General features: G+C 30.4%; 1 protein-coding gene and 1 long non-coding RNA gene across 2 annotated transcripts in view; one reads left to right on the top strand and one right to left on the bottom strand.

Moving 5' to 3' along the window:
• Positions 1-601: 601 nt before the first annotated feature.
• Positions 602-16,265, top strand: part of LOC149064394 (uncharacterized) — a 94,272-nt gene continuing 78,608 nt past the window's right edge. Inside the window, exons 1-2 of the mRNA XM_089254845.1 lie at positions 602-969; positions 16,017-16,104. Of these exons, the coding sequence (XP_089110971.1) occupies positions 16,060-16,104 (45 nt within the window). The 5' untranslated portion in view covers positions 602-969; positions 16,017-16,059. The remainder of the gene's footprint in view (positions 970-16,016; positions 16,105-16,265) is intronic.
• On the bottom strand, positions 2,517-10,282 carry LOC149064395 (uncharacterized). The gene is made up of 3 exons (XR_016195747.1): positions 10,156-10,282; positions 5,178-5,248; positions 2,517-3,130 (listed from the first exon to the last, which is right to left on the bottom strand). It is a non-coding gene; the product is annotated as an uncharacterized LOC149064395 (long non-coding RNA).

Here is a 16,265-nt window from a genome sequence, read left to right as displayed (position 1 = left end):
AATTTTTCAAAATTTGTTAAAAACCTCAAAAAAATCTTAATACGCAAAACATGAATTTTCCAATTTCGCAAAATTTATTAAACTTACAAAAAATAAATTGAATACACAAAAAAGGATAAATTTTCAAAATTTATTAAAAATATGAAACAACATTGAATACTCTAGGAAGTATGAAAGTTTTTCTCAAGTTTTTAAATTTCTCAAAATTTATTGAAAAAATACAAAAATAATTAATACGCAAAAAAGTATAAATTTTCCAATTCGTCAAAATTATTAAAAATATTAAAAAAATATTAATAGACAAAAAAAAGTAATTTTTTCAGTTATTTTCTTTTCTTCAAATCCATAATTTCAATATCATCGGTGAAAAGTTACTGATTGCATATTACAATTTCTGATTGCATATTACGGACATCAATATCTGGGTGGATATGCAAAGAAACACGGAGAAATAACAATCTAATGAAGGGGAAAAGAAGGCTTTTTATTTGTAGAGAAGAGGTATATCAAGTCAGGTCTGATGGGACTCGGGTCGGGCCCTTTAATGCCCTCCGTGTGTGACCTCGTTTCTTTTTCTTTTACGGAATGGATCTCGTCCGTCTGAGCTTCTTCATTTGGATCTCGACTTGCAGCGTTAACGGTTGGGACCTGAAATTCTTGTTGTGTTGATGTTGTTGTCTTGTCTCCTCCTCGAAGTGTGCAACTTGATTTAAATCTCTGTCTCTTTTCGTATTCTTTTCCCCTATTATCATTTTCTCCGGATAAGAAAACTGACGCGTGAAGATGAACGACCCTATGGACTAGAGACAAAAGACCGGAACCTTCTCTCTCTTCTCGACCAATAAGCACTGTATCATATCTCACACCCCGGCCAAACTATACGCCGTCAGGATTGTTCTACAATTGTTGTTTTTAATTGTTATCGAAAGTATGTGCATTGGTATGGATTATTAGATTCTTCAGATACTGGTAAGTTGCATTGAAATTCATTTTAGCTTAAAATTTTCTTCGGTGATTGACACTAAAATTTATAAAACTTTGAAATTATAAGGGGGTTTAGCCTTTAAAATAATTTAGTAGAAATTATTGCATTTGTTTTAGCTCAAGAATAATTCAAAAATTGATGGATGCCATCACGAATATTGGAATTATAAATTTTTATGTTTTTTACAATGAGCTATAGGTATTACATTACGTTATTGATTTTCGGCTTTTTAAATTAATATCTCTGCAAAAAATTGACATAAAACATCAATCGGTGAAACTGAAGAAAAAAAAATTACATCTTTTAAATTTTAATTTAGATATGAACAAAATTTAATTTTAAACTTTCGTTAGTTTCCGGAGTTTTGATCTCTTTTTCATAAAAATTTAGTTCTGGTATTAATTTGAATAGTTTCAAATTATAATATCAATCATATTATAAATTAATGTTATTAATCACATTATTAATCTTTCATATAATTAATCATTCAAGTAATTAATTATATTATTAATCAAGAAAATTATTATCAATGTATAACACCAAGCAGTTTTTCTACTCCTGTAAATATACTTTTTATAAAAAATTAACATAAAACTTCAATCTGGAAAATTGAAATATTTCAAAATGTTGCATCTTTTTAATTTTTACTTAGATATGACAAAATTTAATACAAACTTTCACCAGTATTCCGTTTTGATTTCTTTCTCAAAATATTTCAGTTCTTGTTTTAATTTAAATAGTGTCAAATTATAAATCAAAGTGTAATTTTGAAAAAAAGACATCTTCGCTACCAACTCTAAATTACCATAATTTATGCTTTACAAAATTATACTGCAAAGCAAACAAATCTATTACTAAGATAATTTCATTATAACGATTAATAATTGCATTATATAAGAACGTTAATAGTATTACACTGCTTAAAGAAAACAACTACGGAATTCGGCACTCACCTATAATATTATCATTATCATATCATTTTTAAGTATGCAAAAATACGTTTATTAAATTATTCAGCCGCACAAAACCCAACCACAAACATTAAAATTAAATATAGCTTTCAGGTAATAAATATCTTTGAAAAAAAAAACCAAACACTCTTTATTTATAATAAATTTATTCTTTTCATCTACATAAATTAGCATTTATCAACATATATCGTTATGTATAAAAAAAAATTCAATGAAATTTTTATTATTAATTTGTTGGCAAAAATTTATTTAAAAAATTTAAAAAGCTATTTATTTTTATCAAGAGAAAAACATTTTAAATTCATTTTTTACATTCCAATAACAATTTTAAAAACCAAAGCAAATCCAAATTTATCGGCATACGAGAATCTTAAGAAAATAAAAAAAAATCAAGTAATTTTGACAAAAAAATTCAAAAATTTCATCAAAAAAATATGATAAATGCTTCTATTGACTGAAAAAATTATAATTCAATTTTTTTTGAACCAATAAAATATATATAATTTATACCAATATGTAGGATGTATATGAGATAATTCAATATTAGATGTAAACGAAAAGTTGCTACGATATCTGCATAGACGTAGTATTTTAGCATAATAAAGCGTTCCAGGATACAATGAGTTATATCCGGATCAGTCTTAGTCAAAATCTTCCCTAGTCAGCGGTATTAATTCTTCTTGCGGAAGAAAGATGGCGCGCGCAAGCACGTAGCTACCTAAAGTCACCAGACAAAGAGCTATTATGAAAGAAAAGTCGTTCGAAATCGATTAGAAATTGTAGATGGCGACCCAATTATCCCTCTCAGCAAAGAATGATATTGTTGTGATAAGAATGATGAGAATTATTCGTGTAAAAACCATTTCTGTAATCAATTATTGGTTCAAAACAAACTGATTTTCTCTAGGAAAAATTCATTCATTTTGCTCTGTTTTATTTACAAGCACTTAGAAAATCACGAACACTGAAATTACACGCTGCGTAACGTCTGCTGCTCAGTAAAAAATAGTAATAAATTTTTCTTTACTGTGAAGTATATTATAGAAGGCATTTTTTTTATAGGATTCATAATAAAAAGGAAATGAAACTTTGTTCTATTCTGTATTTACGCAGCCTCTATGGGTTCCTAGACTTACATAAGCTCCCAAAAACCGTGATCTTGCCCAAACGACTCCTATCGAAAAAACGGTATACAAAAATTACTATTATAAAAACCTGTCAACTAAAGATACTTAATTATTTAAACTAAAAAAAATTATATAATTCATAATCATTAAAACAATTGAATGCAATAATTTATTTCTGCAAAATTTTCCCACGATTCCGGTATGGCCCTAGTATATTAGGTCGGCAACACATATTTTTACATCATACAATACAATTTTGCAAGATTTACTAAGTTTTTATAACGGATGCCTTTGTTAAAATGTTTCCTAATCCCGTTGCGGGAAAAGGGTGGCACCCACACATACACACAAGCACGTGACTATTTAAAGTCACCACATCGAGCGATTATGAAAGAAAAGCCGTTCGAAATCGGCTATAAACTTTAAAAACCGACCAAATTAGCCATCGTGCTCATAAAATAGCTAAATTATTACTGTGTAATACATTTTGTAATCAATTAGTTCAAAACAAATTGCGATTTTCTCTAGAAAAATTCCATTAATTTGTTTCTGTTTTAGTTACAAGTACTCGAAAATCACGATTATAATAATTGCACGGATATCATAAGCTGAATAGCATCTGTTGTTCAATAAAAACATGAAGTTTTTTTTAGTATATGGGCATATTACAGAGGCTCTTAAAGGGTTCATAATAACAAGGCGAACGGAATTGTGTGCTATCGGTATTTACAGAGCCTCTATGGGTTTCAAGACTTACACAGGCTCGTAGAAATCGTGATTCTTACCGAAACGATTCGTATTGAAACACCTGTAATTTCACGGTATACAAAAATTACTGTTATAAAAAACTGTGTCAACCGAAGATACACTTAATGGTTTTACGAAACGATTATTAAGTGTAATCTTCAAAAAAAAAGATATATATATTTTCTCTTAGAAAACAATTCCGTATTACCTTCACGTTCACTTTTTTCCCGGCGGCCTTTTGTGCAAACTGAAATATTTTTCTAGATTATCATTTTTTAATGAATTCGAAGAAAGTAATTATCAAAAAAAACCTTTCTTATATTTATTAATATAAATTATTTGTATAAGGGTGAAAAAAAATAATTACCACTTTTATGAAATGGGTTAGGAAATAAATATTTAAAAAAATAATACGTATAAAAACATGTATAATTTGCATATTCATGAATTGATGAGGTCGGTCAGAATATTCACACCTGGCACCCTATTCAATCATAATACGTAATATGTATAATAGTGATAATAATAATAATTACTATTATTATTTAACAGTTTTTAAGAACAATAATAACGTTGAGGAGTAAAAAAAAAATTCATTAAAAGTTCATGTTAATAAGAGAGGAAAAATTGTATTTAGATCCTTCAAAATGTCATATTGTTATTTTTGTATTCCAGTTTAAATGGATGATTAATGTTTTGGCCTCTATTTTATTTTCTCACTCCTTGTCTCAGTTTACAGCGAAAATTATGATTAATCGATACAAACCGCGAACAATATCGACGGGGGTTTCGATTCTTCTTTTGATGATGCTGCTCCTTTTTTTAAAAATGTATCAATCATATTATCTGATGTTACGAAAAAATCATTTAATTAATTCAAAATACCCGGTAATAAGTCATCAATTTCCTTTTTGGATAATGATGACCCGTTTTGGTTTTTATTATGTGATATTTTCTCACTGATAAACCTCCATTACTTTATTATTAATATAATATATGAAGATTCATAAAAACCTTCGGTAAAACGTAGTTATTCACTTTTTAGTTATAGTTTTGAATATTTAATCGTGGTAAGGGTATATGATATGAGGTGAACTTAAAATCCATCATCTATATAGTTATTACCTTTTTAATTAATCATGAAAAATGTATTTATTGCTAGTTTACTATGAGTATATATATATAATATTAGATATTCATCAATGTGTTCCACATTTGAACTATCTGATCACGTTTCTGAGTAGTTTTTATCTCGAATACTTTAAAAATAATGAAATCAGATTTTTGGGATTTTTTGTCTGGGCACATTGAAGTAAGTGCCGCATTGATGTAACTTCATGTAATTACCGTTCTCTGTCCCATGCAGTCTCAACAGCTCTGGGCGTGAGTGGTCATCAATCAATCAATCCCCATGCAATCTGAAAACAAAACATTTCAGTAAATGTTCGTTAAATGCTAAGAAACAATTCTCGATAGTTGAAGTGCAAGTTTAGTGGATATATGAATATTAGTGGAATATGAAATTGTAATATCATTATAGTTTTTCAGATCTTGCTTTAACCCCTTAAATATGCAAAGCTTTACGTTAGTGGAATTTTTTTTTAAACTGCTATTGCTGATATCACATGTATAAATTTTAACTTCGTGCATTATTTTTTGAATATATTTGGTTGGAAGAATAAGTATTGCATAATTTACACATTTATGTATTTTATTATTACAAACATTTTCATTTTATTTTAACTGTCTGTTGTTCACTTCCATAAAATAAATAAAATAAAATAAAATAAGGATATGAATAGGTGTCGCGCGTTAGCATATTTTTAATTGAAACAATACATCAGCACGACAATTTAATTAATTAGAGTGGATTTTTTAGTTATCTAAAATAGTTAAATAAGAATAAAATGCACAGTCTGCCTTGATTTTAATGTTATTTATAAACAGATGAAATCTTGTTGGCAAAGTTGAATTGTTCTTACTTCGGATCCCCTCAATTTTTGTGAGATTTTTATAAATGGCTGAGTAAAATTTCAGCAGCTCTCAAAAAATTACACCATCAATTAACTAACTTTTTATAGATAAAAACAATTATTGTGTTTACATAACAGTATTTTGAACAGTAATCACTCTATAAGATGCATTTCTAAAATAACAAAAAAATAATAAGAAGAAAAGAAATAGGTATAAAGTTTTTTTCCTTTTTTACCATGTATTTTCCATGCATACTCAAATATATATTCGGTGGGACCACATAGAGGGTTAAGTTTCCCTTTTAACTCTTAAATTGAAAGAATAATCAACTTTGAAATAAAAATTTGAGCGTTCAAGGGTTGTAAAAAAAATTAACGAAGATCAAAAACCTTGTGGAAATAATTGTTTTTACAACTTTAAGAGCCGAAAAGGACAGAAATAAAGGAATTTTAACAGAATCAAATGTGGCAAATTAGGATGCTGTTATTCGTATAATGAGTTCTGAGTTGTCGAAACGTGAACAGTTTCTCTTCCAAGTTGCAGAATTTTGTTAAAAACTTACTATTAAATCTGACTTTTTTAATGTTTTCAGATAACTGCTGAAATCCGAATAAGCCGAGAAACATGATAAAATTTGAAAAATGTGATTTTTTTTGCTTTTTTCGTTTGAAAACTACATGCATGACTTCCTATCTTTTGCAACTTTAATCGTTGTCTCTGATTCATTGTATGGGCTTGAAAGTTTGAAATACGGATAGATTATATACCGTACGCCGGATTATCATCAGACAATGAATGGATTTTCATCCAACTCCAACCAGCACTAAAACTTCTATGCAGACTGAAATACTAACAGCACAATCAAATATGAAGTTTCATCTAAAAATATATTTTTTTACTGTTTTCATATTTTATATCTGCATGGTGATGCTCACTCAGCGGCACGCGGACCAAACATTGACTACTCGATCCTACGGTGACTTCGCATCACTGACGCATCGAAAATAAGCACTGCTTCCAAGAACCACAAATTAAAGGAAAACAACCCTGTAATATGAACAATACACGCATATTAATATACAATAACCTTTGAGGGAATATTAATTCAAGCATCTAGAATCGAATCATGTTTTGTATCTTGGTTGTATATGAAATGAATTAAATTGGAATTCAGAAGACACAATTTTTTTTTTTGCTAGATAAATGAGCTCATAGGCGCTGGAACCTCTGGGCTGATGATGTTTGATCCTTCCCCCAGTAATTAATGAATATTCAATGCTACGCAACAACTACCCCCTTCTGCTTGAGTCCCGTATATACGGGGAATCTGACAACTTTTGTCCCCCTCATGTCGGCGTCTCTGAATGGGGTACAGAATATATTTTTTAGACTCAGATCCGGATACTTCACAGCTTAGCTCATCAAATCGGGTCTGAAGGAAAGACAAAAATTATCAGCACTTTTTTAAGTTTATTTACTAAAATGTAGGCATCGATTAGGCAGAACCATTTTAATACTCTGCATACTGGTATATTAATCTTTTTCTCGATCTCGCTGAATCTACTCGCCCACTGGATGAGGTTAACAAGCACCCTGCCCAACCCGGTGCACCGCTCTTGTTTGGGCTGCCCACATTTAACCGTCTATCTAAGAGATAGACTCTCATCTAAGAGATAGATAGATATCTTAATCCACTCATGCACATTTTTACGATGTAATTGCTTACTATTCTTATAACACGTCTACTATTGTAGTAGGACTCCGACGAATTTTACTCCCCTGGTACACCTTCCGACTAGAGAAATCACATCATTGCTCTTTGTTTTCTTTGGTGCACACTGCCAGTGAAGCGGCTATGTTCACATTGCAATAGAAGCAAGAAAAATGAGGCTATTAGTCAATTTTCGATAATGTGACCACAATAATATCAATTGTAAGCATACACGCGTGAAAAAAAGGGTGACAAACTTGAAGATGTATCATGGTCAGGGTTGCCCTTATCAAACGTTGTGCCCGGTGCAAAATTAATAGCGGGGTTAGAGGCGTCTTAGCATTTTCGCCCCCTCTCTAGTTAAGATTTTAAAATATTTGTTGGGGGGAGAGGAATCGGCATCCAAAAATTCATACATTATAGCAGAATTTACAGAAATTATAGTTAAATTATAATAATTTATGAAAGATATAATCGTAGAATTGTTTAAAGTTCAAAATTTATGAGAGAGATTATTCTAAAATGACACAAAAATCTAGAATTAATGGAATACATAATTCCAGAATTACTAATATAGCAAATGACATTGAAATACAACATACAAATACATTCTGAAGGAATGACTTCAGAATGTCAATGAAAATTTAGAATTCATGATGAAAGAAATAAGTCCAACAATAATGATAGAAACTATTACAGAATTGATGAAAATTCACAATTTTCACAATTTATCAAAAAAAAAAATTAATAAAAATAATAATTCTACAGTTGAAGCTGAGACACCTTGTTTCATACGTTTTTTTCTGAAGGAAAAAAAAAACTTAATTGTATATTATACGCTGTATATTTTTTTACATATATTACCATTAGTGCGGTGCTACTGCATGTGTCGCACACCCCTAAGGACGGCTCTAATCATAGTAAGAGCACGTATAATTTTTTTTACTTTTCTAGTTAACAAATCATTGATTTACGAAAAGTGGCAACACAGATAAAAAATAGATATGGATTAATGAATTGGAAGCACCGAATACAAAATAAAAAAGTACAACAATTACATATTAGAGAAAAAGAGAAAAAATAAAAATTCTCAAAATAAAAAAATAAATATGTGAAAAAATATGTGTGGTCATGCGCATGCCTAAGAGTTCAATATAAGTTCAGGGTTTAATATACAACAATTATTAGTAAGCAAACAATATTACATAGTGTCGATACAATTAAAAAGACTGAAAAAAACCTGAAAGTGAGGGGAGGGGAAAGAAAAAGTTAAAAAATTGTTCATAAACTGTCATAATTCAAAGAAATCTCTAAATTTTATAATACTATTCCGGATAATGTCTCTCAGAAGCACTCGAAATGGCAAACCATGAAGCAATTTGAAGAACAGCACAAATTTATTTTACGGAGCAGCTGTACACGCATTCACAAGCAGTGGTTTCGATGAAACACGCTAACAGAGAAAGCGACCTACAAATAAGCTATCTCAACAATAAAATTCTATCTTTTAATTCTCGGTGGCGCTTATATACGGGAGAGAAAAAAAAAAAGCTTCAATATCATTCTACCCTTTTCTCGGGAAATCCAATCCTTTCCTTCAACGACGTATCATCGCCAACTTATCGCTGTGGCCAAAGTTGCGAAGTTTGTTGTTAATTTGGCGAGATTTACAGAGTGCTGCATTAAAGGTTATTTGCAGTCAAAAAAAGGACATAATACATGGTAAATATAATGGCTATTTACTTAATTTTTTTAACAATACCATACAAAAACAAATACATTTTAGAAATGCTAGTTAAATGTTTCAAAAATTTAAGAACTGATTGATGTGTCAATTTTTTGTATATATATTTCGATCTATTATATCTGCAAGCATTACGGTGAAAGAAGAGAACATGAGACCAGGTTTTAAGATTATTTTTATTACAAAATATAATGCTTTCGACTGGGCTAATGGGAAGCCCCTTTCAATTCCCCACGTAATCATACTTGCTGTCTACTACGGAATTTCCGTATTTTCTACAGATTTCTACCATAAAATACGGAATTATGGTGACGCGTGAAAAACTACGAAAACCTGGATTTTTTTTAGATACTCCTTTTGTTCAAGGGTTTCTTTGAATTCCATTATCCTATCGAGTACAAAACGACTTCACGCAAAACAATAAATGCCAAATTAATAACAAATCAACCAATATCCATAGAAAGATGTGGTTCGATAATGTCAGATTCACAATTATTTGAACAAGTTGAAGAAAATCAATTTGAATTGAATAAAAGCCATGAGGAAAAAAAGTTCGAAAACAAATTCTTTCGAGGGAATCGCCCTCCCCCCAAAGGTTGGCATGCTCCAGGTGTCAAGATTGACATGTATGCACGTAAATACGTTATTTTCCAAGTCGAATTCAGACAAAAATTCTCTTTGTGTTTTAAATCATTACTATTCAAAAGAAACTGTTCTATTCCAAAGTTACATTTTAAGATCCTATATTGAGAAAATGTAGAATTTCAATTATACATTTGATAAGTGTCTAACTATAAACTTTGATCACACAGAATCTGAAGAATTTTCAGGACGTGTTTTTTCACCAAGTTTTTGGGTCCATAAAATAAGCAGTAAAAACAAGGAATGATATATACCTATCAATCCTTTTAAACATGAGAACATTCCTCTGAAGCTCTGTCTCTGTTGTTGCACCTCCATCGAAATCCATAAGTTATGAATGGAAACCTACGGAAAAAAAAAACACATCACCATTGCAGGCCGTATATGAACACGACCGCTCCTCAAAAATACTCTTATTGCTTTACCTTCATTCTTCTTTTGTTACATCGAGTATCAAGATCATTTTTCTTCTAATATATCCAGTTTGGGTTCCTTAAGATTCTTTTTTTCCTCTTCTTCTCAAAGATATTCGTGAGGTTTCAAAGAGGGAAGTGGGGGGGGGGAGAGAAAAAAAATGGATACATATTATTCATAGCTAGGTTTTTTAAACTGTCTTATTTGTCATTGCCATTCATGGGCCGAAACACCCGCTGTTAGGGTTAATTCGGAGATCAACCGAAGTCGTTTCCCGCCGTACCTTCTTCTCCAACTTCTATCATTTCTTAACTTTTTTTTCTCAGGTACCATTTTCTCTTTTTCCTTATTTATTTATTCTGTTCCGTCTGAAAAGCGTAGAAAAGTATCCGTTTGTGCAATACCATCTCTTGCTTTTTCAACGCATCGTTTCAAGTTCTTATTTATGATGCCGGTCGCGAAAAAAAAAAAGGATGGATAAAATGAGTTGAATGCCGTATTCCGCGTGCGGATACATCACATTTTTCGCGCCTTTTTCTTCTTATTTTATTATGGTTATTATTATTGTGTTTCCCAGACAAATAATCTCTAGTTCTGTATAGAAGGGGGGATCGGCTAAACGAGGATGAACAACAACTCGAACCAACTACTTACTGAGATCCAAACCAGTCGCTATTACATGTATAGAAAGTGTACGAGAACTTAGAGCTCTTAGGGTGGGATATATATGCATGTGTATATATTATATTGCTTAACTTGTACACAGTTATGTAAATTAGACAGATTTTTCTTTGGGAGTGCCTGGCTGTAGTGTTGAGAAACCCTCCATTGAATGGCTTCCATCGTCTGACAGACATGTTGAGGATGATCTTTTCTTACAGTGTGCATTACAGTTTTATTATCGTGACTTTTTCTTTTATCATCTTTTAACCTTATTATCATTCAAGGGGGTGCGTATTTTTTTTTTTCTTTATCTCGAAGTTTGCTATCACCCACGAAAAGTTACCATATTCATATGCAAAAAAGCACACTTCCGCAATGCTGTTTGATGAATAAAGAGATGAGTTATCGACAAGGTGGTACCTCACACATAACTCCAATGATATCATCTCGGAATAATAATGATAAGTTCGAGAAAACAACACTTATCTTGCGAAAGATTTGAACTTTCACTTCGAATCTCATGGACACATCCCCTAATATTTTTGGGACGCGTAAGAATATATTTATAGTCTCGTTGTTTACTCAGAACTTCCTCAAAAACATTCGATTTGAAATAATGTGTTGAATAGGACCCCACAGAAAACATGTTGGTATAATGACCCTTTTGGACCCAAGCATTAATTTTTTTTCGAATTTTCAAGATGTTTTTATTGCATTGTTGATGCTCAAAAAATACAATGAAAACAGCCAAGTTGATACACGGTATATTCATACAAAATTTCTTTTTTCCAGGATTTTATTGCTAAGTATTATGTAATAAATCACACTTTTCCCGGAGGAACTTTTTTTTTTTCCTTCTGGAAGCCATCTTAAAAATCCCCTGAAATACCAGCTTCAAGTGCTGCCTTCTGATGAAAGCCACAAATTCCATATTCACCATATTTCTAACTCTAAACCTGCGTTATTACGACCGTTTCATTACAATAACTATTACTTTACCCCACACCAACTCCGATTATATAGGGTCTTTATAATTAAAGTTCCACTTTTAAATGGCCATAAAAGGAAAAGTACAGGACAAAATGTTATCAGGAGGTCATGGGATTCAGTTTTCCGCAATTTTAAGCAAAAAAGTTCAAAAACTCACCACCAGTAGGAAATGGCGCTGTATGCAATATTTTTAAACGAAATAAGACATGAAGACATGGGTTTAAAATGTTTTTAAACGTGTTACAAAGCATGTTCAATGGGGCGTCCACCATTTCCTTAAATCAAGTTAAATCGCGTTACTGCGTTCTAAACATTAGTTCTTAATATATCAGGGGAGGAATGATACGGACATATGTACCGCATTTTTCAGTTCCGCCAAATTGTTTATGTTATCATCATAAATAGTGACTTTGAGGTCTTCATGTCTTATTTCGTTTAACAATATTGCATACAGCGCCATTTCCCGCTGGTGGTGAATTTTCGAACTATTTTTTTTTGTGGAAAATTGAGAGAGAGAATCCCATGACTTCCTGTAAACTATTAAGAAGTTTGATAACATTTTGTTCAGTAGTTTTCCTTCCATGGCCATTTCAAAGTGGAACTTTAGTTATAAAGACCCTGTATATAACGTCAATTCGCAATTGCCAACCAGAGGAGTTGGGTGGGAAATGAAGGCGCCATCTGTCGGTAGTCGCCCCAGGATCGATAGGTAAAAGAACTTACCGATGTTCTTCCCCGGATTCGAAACCGTGGGCATTGACGGTAACTTTCACGTTGGAAGACGAGCATCTTACCACTGCACTACCCTAGCGCAGCAAAACAACCAATGCCCCCTAAATATTTTCCTATTCACGCCATGTTATTTTTCATCCATATAACGAGACCTAAAAAGACACTCAATACAATAAAACATCTCAATTCAGCTTTGAGTCAATTTTTTTCTTTCAAAGAAGCGAACAGAAGCCGTTTTACGCTTGCCAAAATTATATTTGACCACAAAATTGATTGCAGTATTTGTTAAATATGAATGTGAATGCAAATTAGTTAACAAAATTTTATTATTATTTTCCACTTCGATGTATTTTCTCTGCAATTTCGAGAATCATTACAAAATGGGAAATTTTTTTTATTCCGTTCAAATATGGGAATGCCTTGACCCTTTTAAACCCGAGCATTCATTTTTTTGGAATTTCCAAGCAGTTTTTTTGCATTTTTGATACTCAAGAAATAAATTAAAAACATGAATTTCATCAAAACTTTATTTTTTTTTAATTTTAAATTTTTTCTTATGAGGAAAAAAATCACTTCGTTCAGAATTTTTTTTCAGTCAATATGATGCAGGGTATATATTTATCTTCACACACGATTTTTCCAGAATTTTATTCCTAAATTTTTTGTAATAAATCAATAAATCACACTTATCCCGGAAGCATTTTCGTTTGGAAGTTATCTTATAAAACCCTCTGAAAGTTGAACTTTAAGTGCTGCCCTCTGCAAGCTCCCAAATTTCATATTCACCATATTTCTAAATCAAAACTTACACAATTATAGAAGTCAGAGTTTAACTCCCTGAGGTCAAAAGAAATAAGTCTACGGTGAGAATAAGCAACCCACGCATTTGTGCATGCAGAATCGGGAAGGGATAATTGATCAACAGTAAAATAAAAATCATTCACAGAAGATTCAGGGTTATTTCAATTTCAAAAATGGAAAAAATATAGAAATCTAAGCAATGATCGGAAATTACTCAGGTCATGAAATATACAAAATATGACAGTTTTCAATGTTTACGGAAATTTCGCCTGCTCTGACCGTGTGAGTGACGAATAGAGTTTGTAAGTGACTAAGCAAGTGACTGTATGCAGTATTGTCTTAGCGCATGGACCCACACACACCCGGGCCTCACAAAAATAAGTGGTTGAAATTTTCCAGGTAAGGCTTCGATAACATCACTTGGTCCGGGAGCACTCACAGTCACGCACACGATGGTCACTTATTTGGTCACACATACGGCCACTACTACAGTCAAAACTAGTGAAATGTCGTGGCGAAATTTCCGGGGGAAAAATTTTCGAATTCCAATTCTCAAAAATGCAAAATTAGAAATCTAAGCAAGGATTGTGTCCTTTTCTCCGTGGTTCGACTGTACATGTATAAATTTGTATTATCACAAAAATGAGAAACTTTGCCTGGTTTTAATTTATACAAAAATTGCCACGTTTTCAAGACCAATCCATTCGACCAATTGAATTTATTTGTCTTGAAAACGTGGCAATTTTTGTATAAAATTTGTATTATATTTTTCAATGCTTTTAATTGTATTTATAATTACATCAGTTTTATATTGCTCTGCAAATTCTTCGAACATGTACGAAAATAAATTGAATATATAGAAATATTGAGAACCATGAAAATATCGAGAATAATGGAAATATTGAAAATAATCAAAATATGAAGCATGAAGACGATAAAAATATGGAAATGATGGAAATGTCGAGATAATATAGAAATATTTAAATAAGAAAAATATTGTAAACATTCTTAGTTTTATGAAAATAATTACAAAAAATTGTGCAAATATTAAAAAAGTTGATGAAAATATTGAAAACGTTTATGAAAATAATAAAATAATTTATGAAAATAATAAAATAATTTATGAAAATAATAAAATAATTTATGAAAATAATAAAATAATTTATGAAAATAATAAAATAATTTATGAAAATAATAAAAATTATGAAAATAATAAAAACATTTATGAATATATTGAAAAATTAGTCTCTATACTTGAAAAAAAAACAATAAAAATTTATAAAAAACAGAAAATATTTACTTTTTATAAAATATTATAAAAAGTCAAGTATTGGGAATGATGAATTTTGGAATATATAAATTCGAAAACATTGAATATTTGATAATGAAACAAAATCATTTGAATCAAAGGAATAAATCATAGGATTAACGAAGTAAAAATCCTTCAATCCTGGAATAAATCATTGAAATTATGGAAATACTGAAAGTGAAATTAGAAATTTGAAGTTAAGAAATTTTGAAAGTGAAATTTTAGCAAATCGAAGTTAATAAAATATTGAAAGTGAAATTAGCAAATTTGAAGTTGATAAATTTTCAAAGTGAAATCAGCCAATTGATCATTAAAAAAATATTGAAAGATATTTTAAAAATAGAAATTTAAGATTAAGATAAATTTAAGATTATTTAAAAAATATAAATAAATAATAAAATATTGATAGTGAAATTGGCAAATTCAAATTAATAAAATGTTGAAAGTGAAATTGGCAAATTCAAATTGATAAAATATTGAAAGTGAAATTGGCAAATTCAAATTGATAAAATATTGAAAGTGAAATTAGCACATTGAAGTTGAAAAAATATTAAAAATGATTAAGTATTCAAAATAATGAACAATGAAATTTAAAACTGGAATGAAATATTAAATAAGTAGAATGAATGATATGCTGGAAAAAATTATGAAACACTAAAACTGAACGAATTATCCAAAAATAACAATAAAAACACTCAAAGTGGTTCAATTTGGGAGAAAAAAAAAAGATTTCTTCTCCACAACTGATTAAAAAATTCCTTGAAATCGAAAACAGAAGAAAGGACAAAATCAAACCTGTTATCATAAATGCAAACTCATTCCAAAGCGACATAAATATTCGCTATTTTGGATCCTCGAAAGCATTCACGTTTATAATTATGAAGAAAAATGTCTTTTTCTTAATAATTGATATTTTTACGAAATTGATCTGATAACTTATTGAACGTATAAAAATAGACGCTTTAAAACAATGATTGATTTTTCTACCAGGAAATGTGTGCCGTTAAATGTCTTCAATATGTCGTTCAACAAAATATTAAAAAAATATTATAATCGATTTTCCGTATGCGATATTTGCGTAAACATTCTCTGTCTTCGAAAATCATCAAATAATGACTTTTTTTGCGTAATATTTATCAATATTTATTTTAAAAGTCATTGGACCGTGCTAGATGGAAATATTATTGATAATCTTCTTATTTTTAGGGAAGGTCGCAGAGAGAAACAGATAATCTCTGGAAAGAATAAGATGCTCATGGACACTAATGATGCACAGATCCATGCTCTGGACAAGGTAAGAAATTGGAAATTTTTACTGCAGAATTTTTGGTATATTTTTCAAATAAGAATTTCTGAAATTTCCGTATTTTTTTAAATCAGAAATTTGATTTATTGGTTTCAAGCAGATAAATTGAAACTATTTCGATTATTCCGGTGACTGTACGTTATTATATC

The sequence above is a fragment of the Pholcus phalangioides genome, unplaced genomic scaffold, assembly GCF_987345545.1.
Source record: "Pholcus phalangioides strain wild (caught in Gottingen) unplaced genomic scaffold, Ppha-v1.0 ptg000042l_1, whole genome shotgun sequence".
In the NCBI taxonomy this organism is placed as follows: domain Eukaryota; kingdom Metazoa; phylum Arthropoda; class Arachnida; order Araneae; family Pholcidae; genus Pholcus; species Pholcus phalangioides.
The sequence above is the reverse complement of the archived record's forward strand: the minus strand, read 5'-3'. Positions and strand labels throughout refer to the sequence as shown.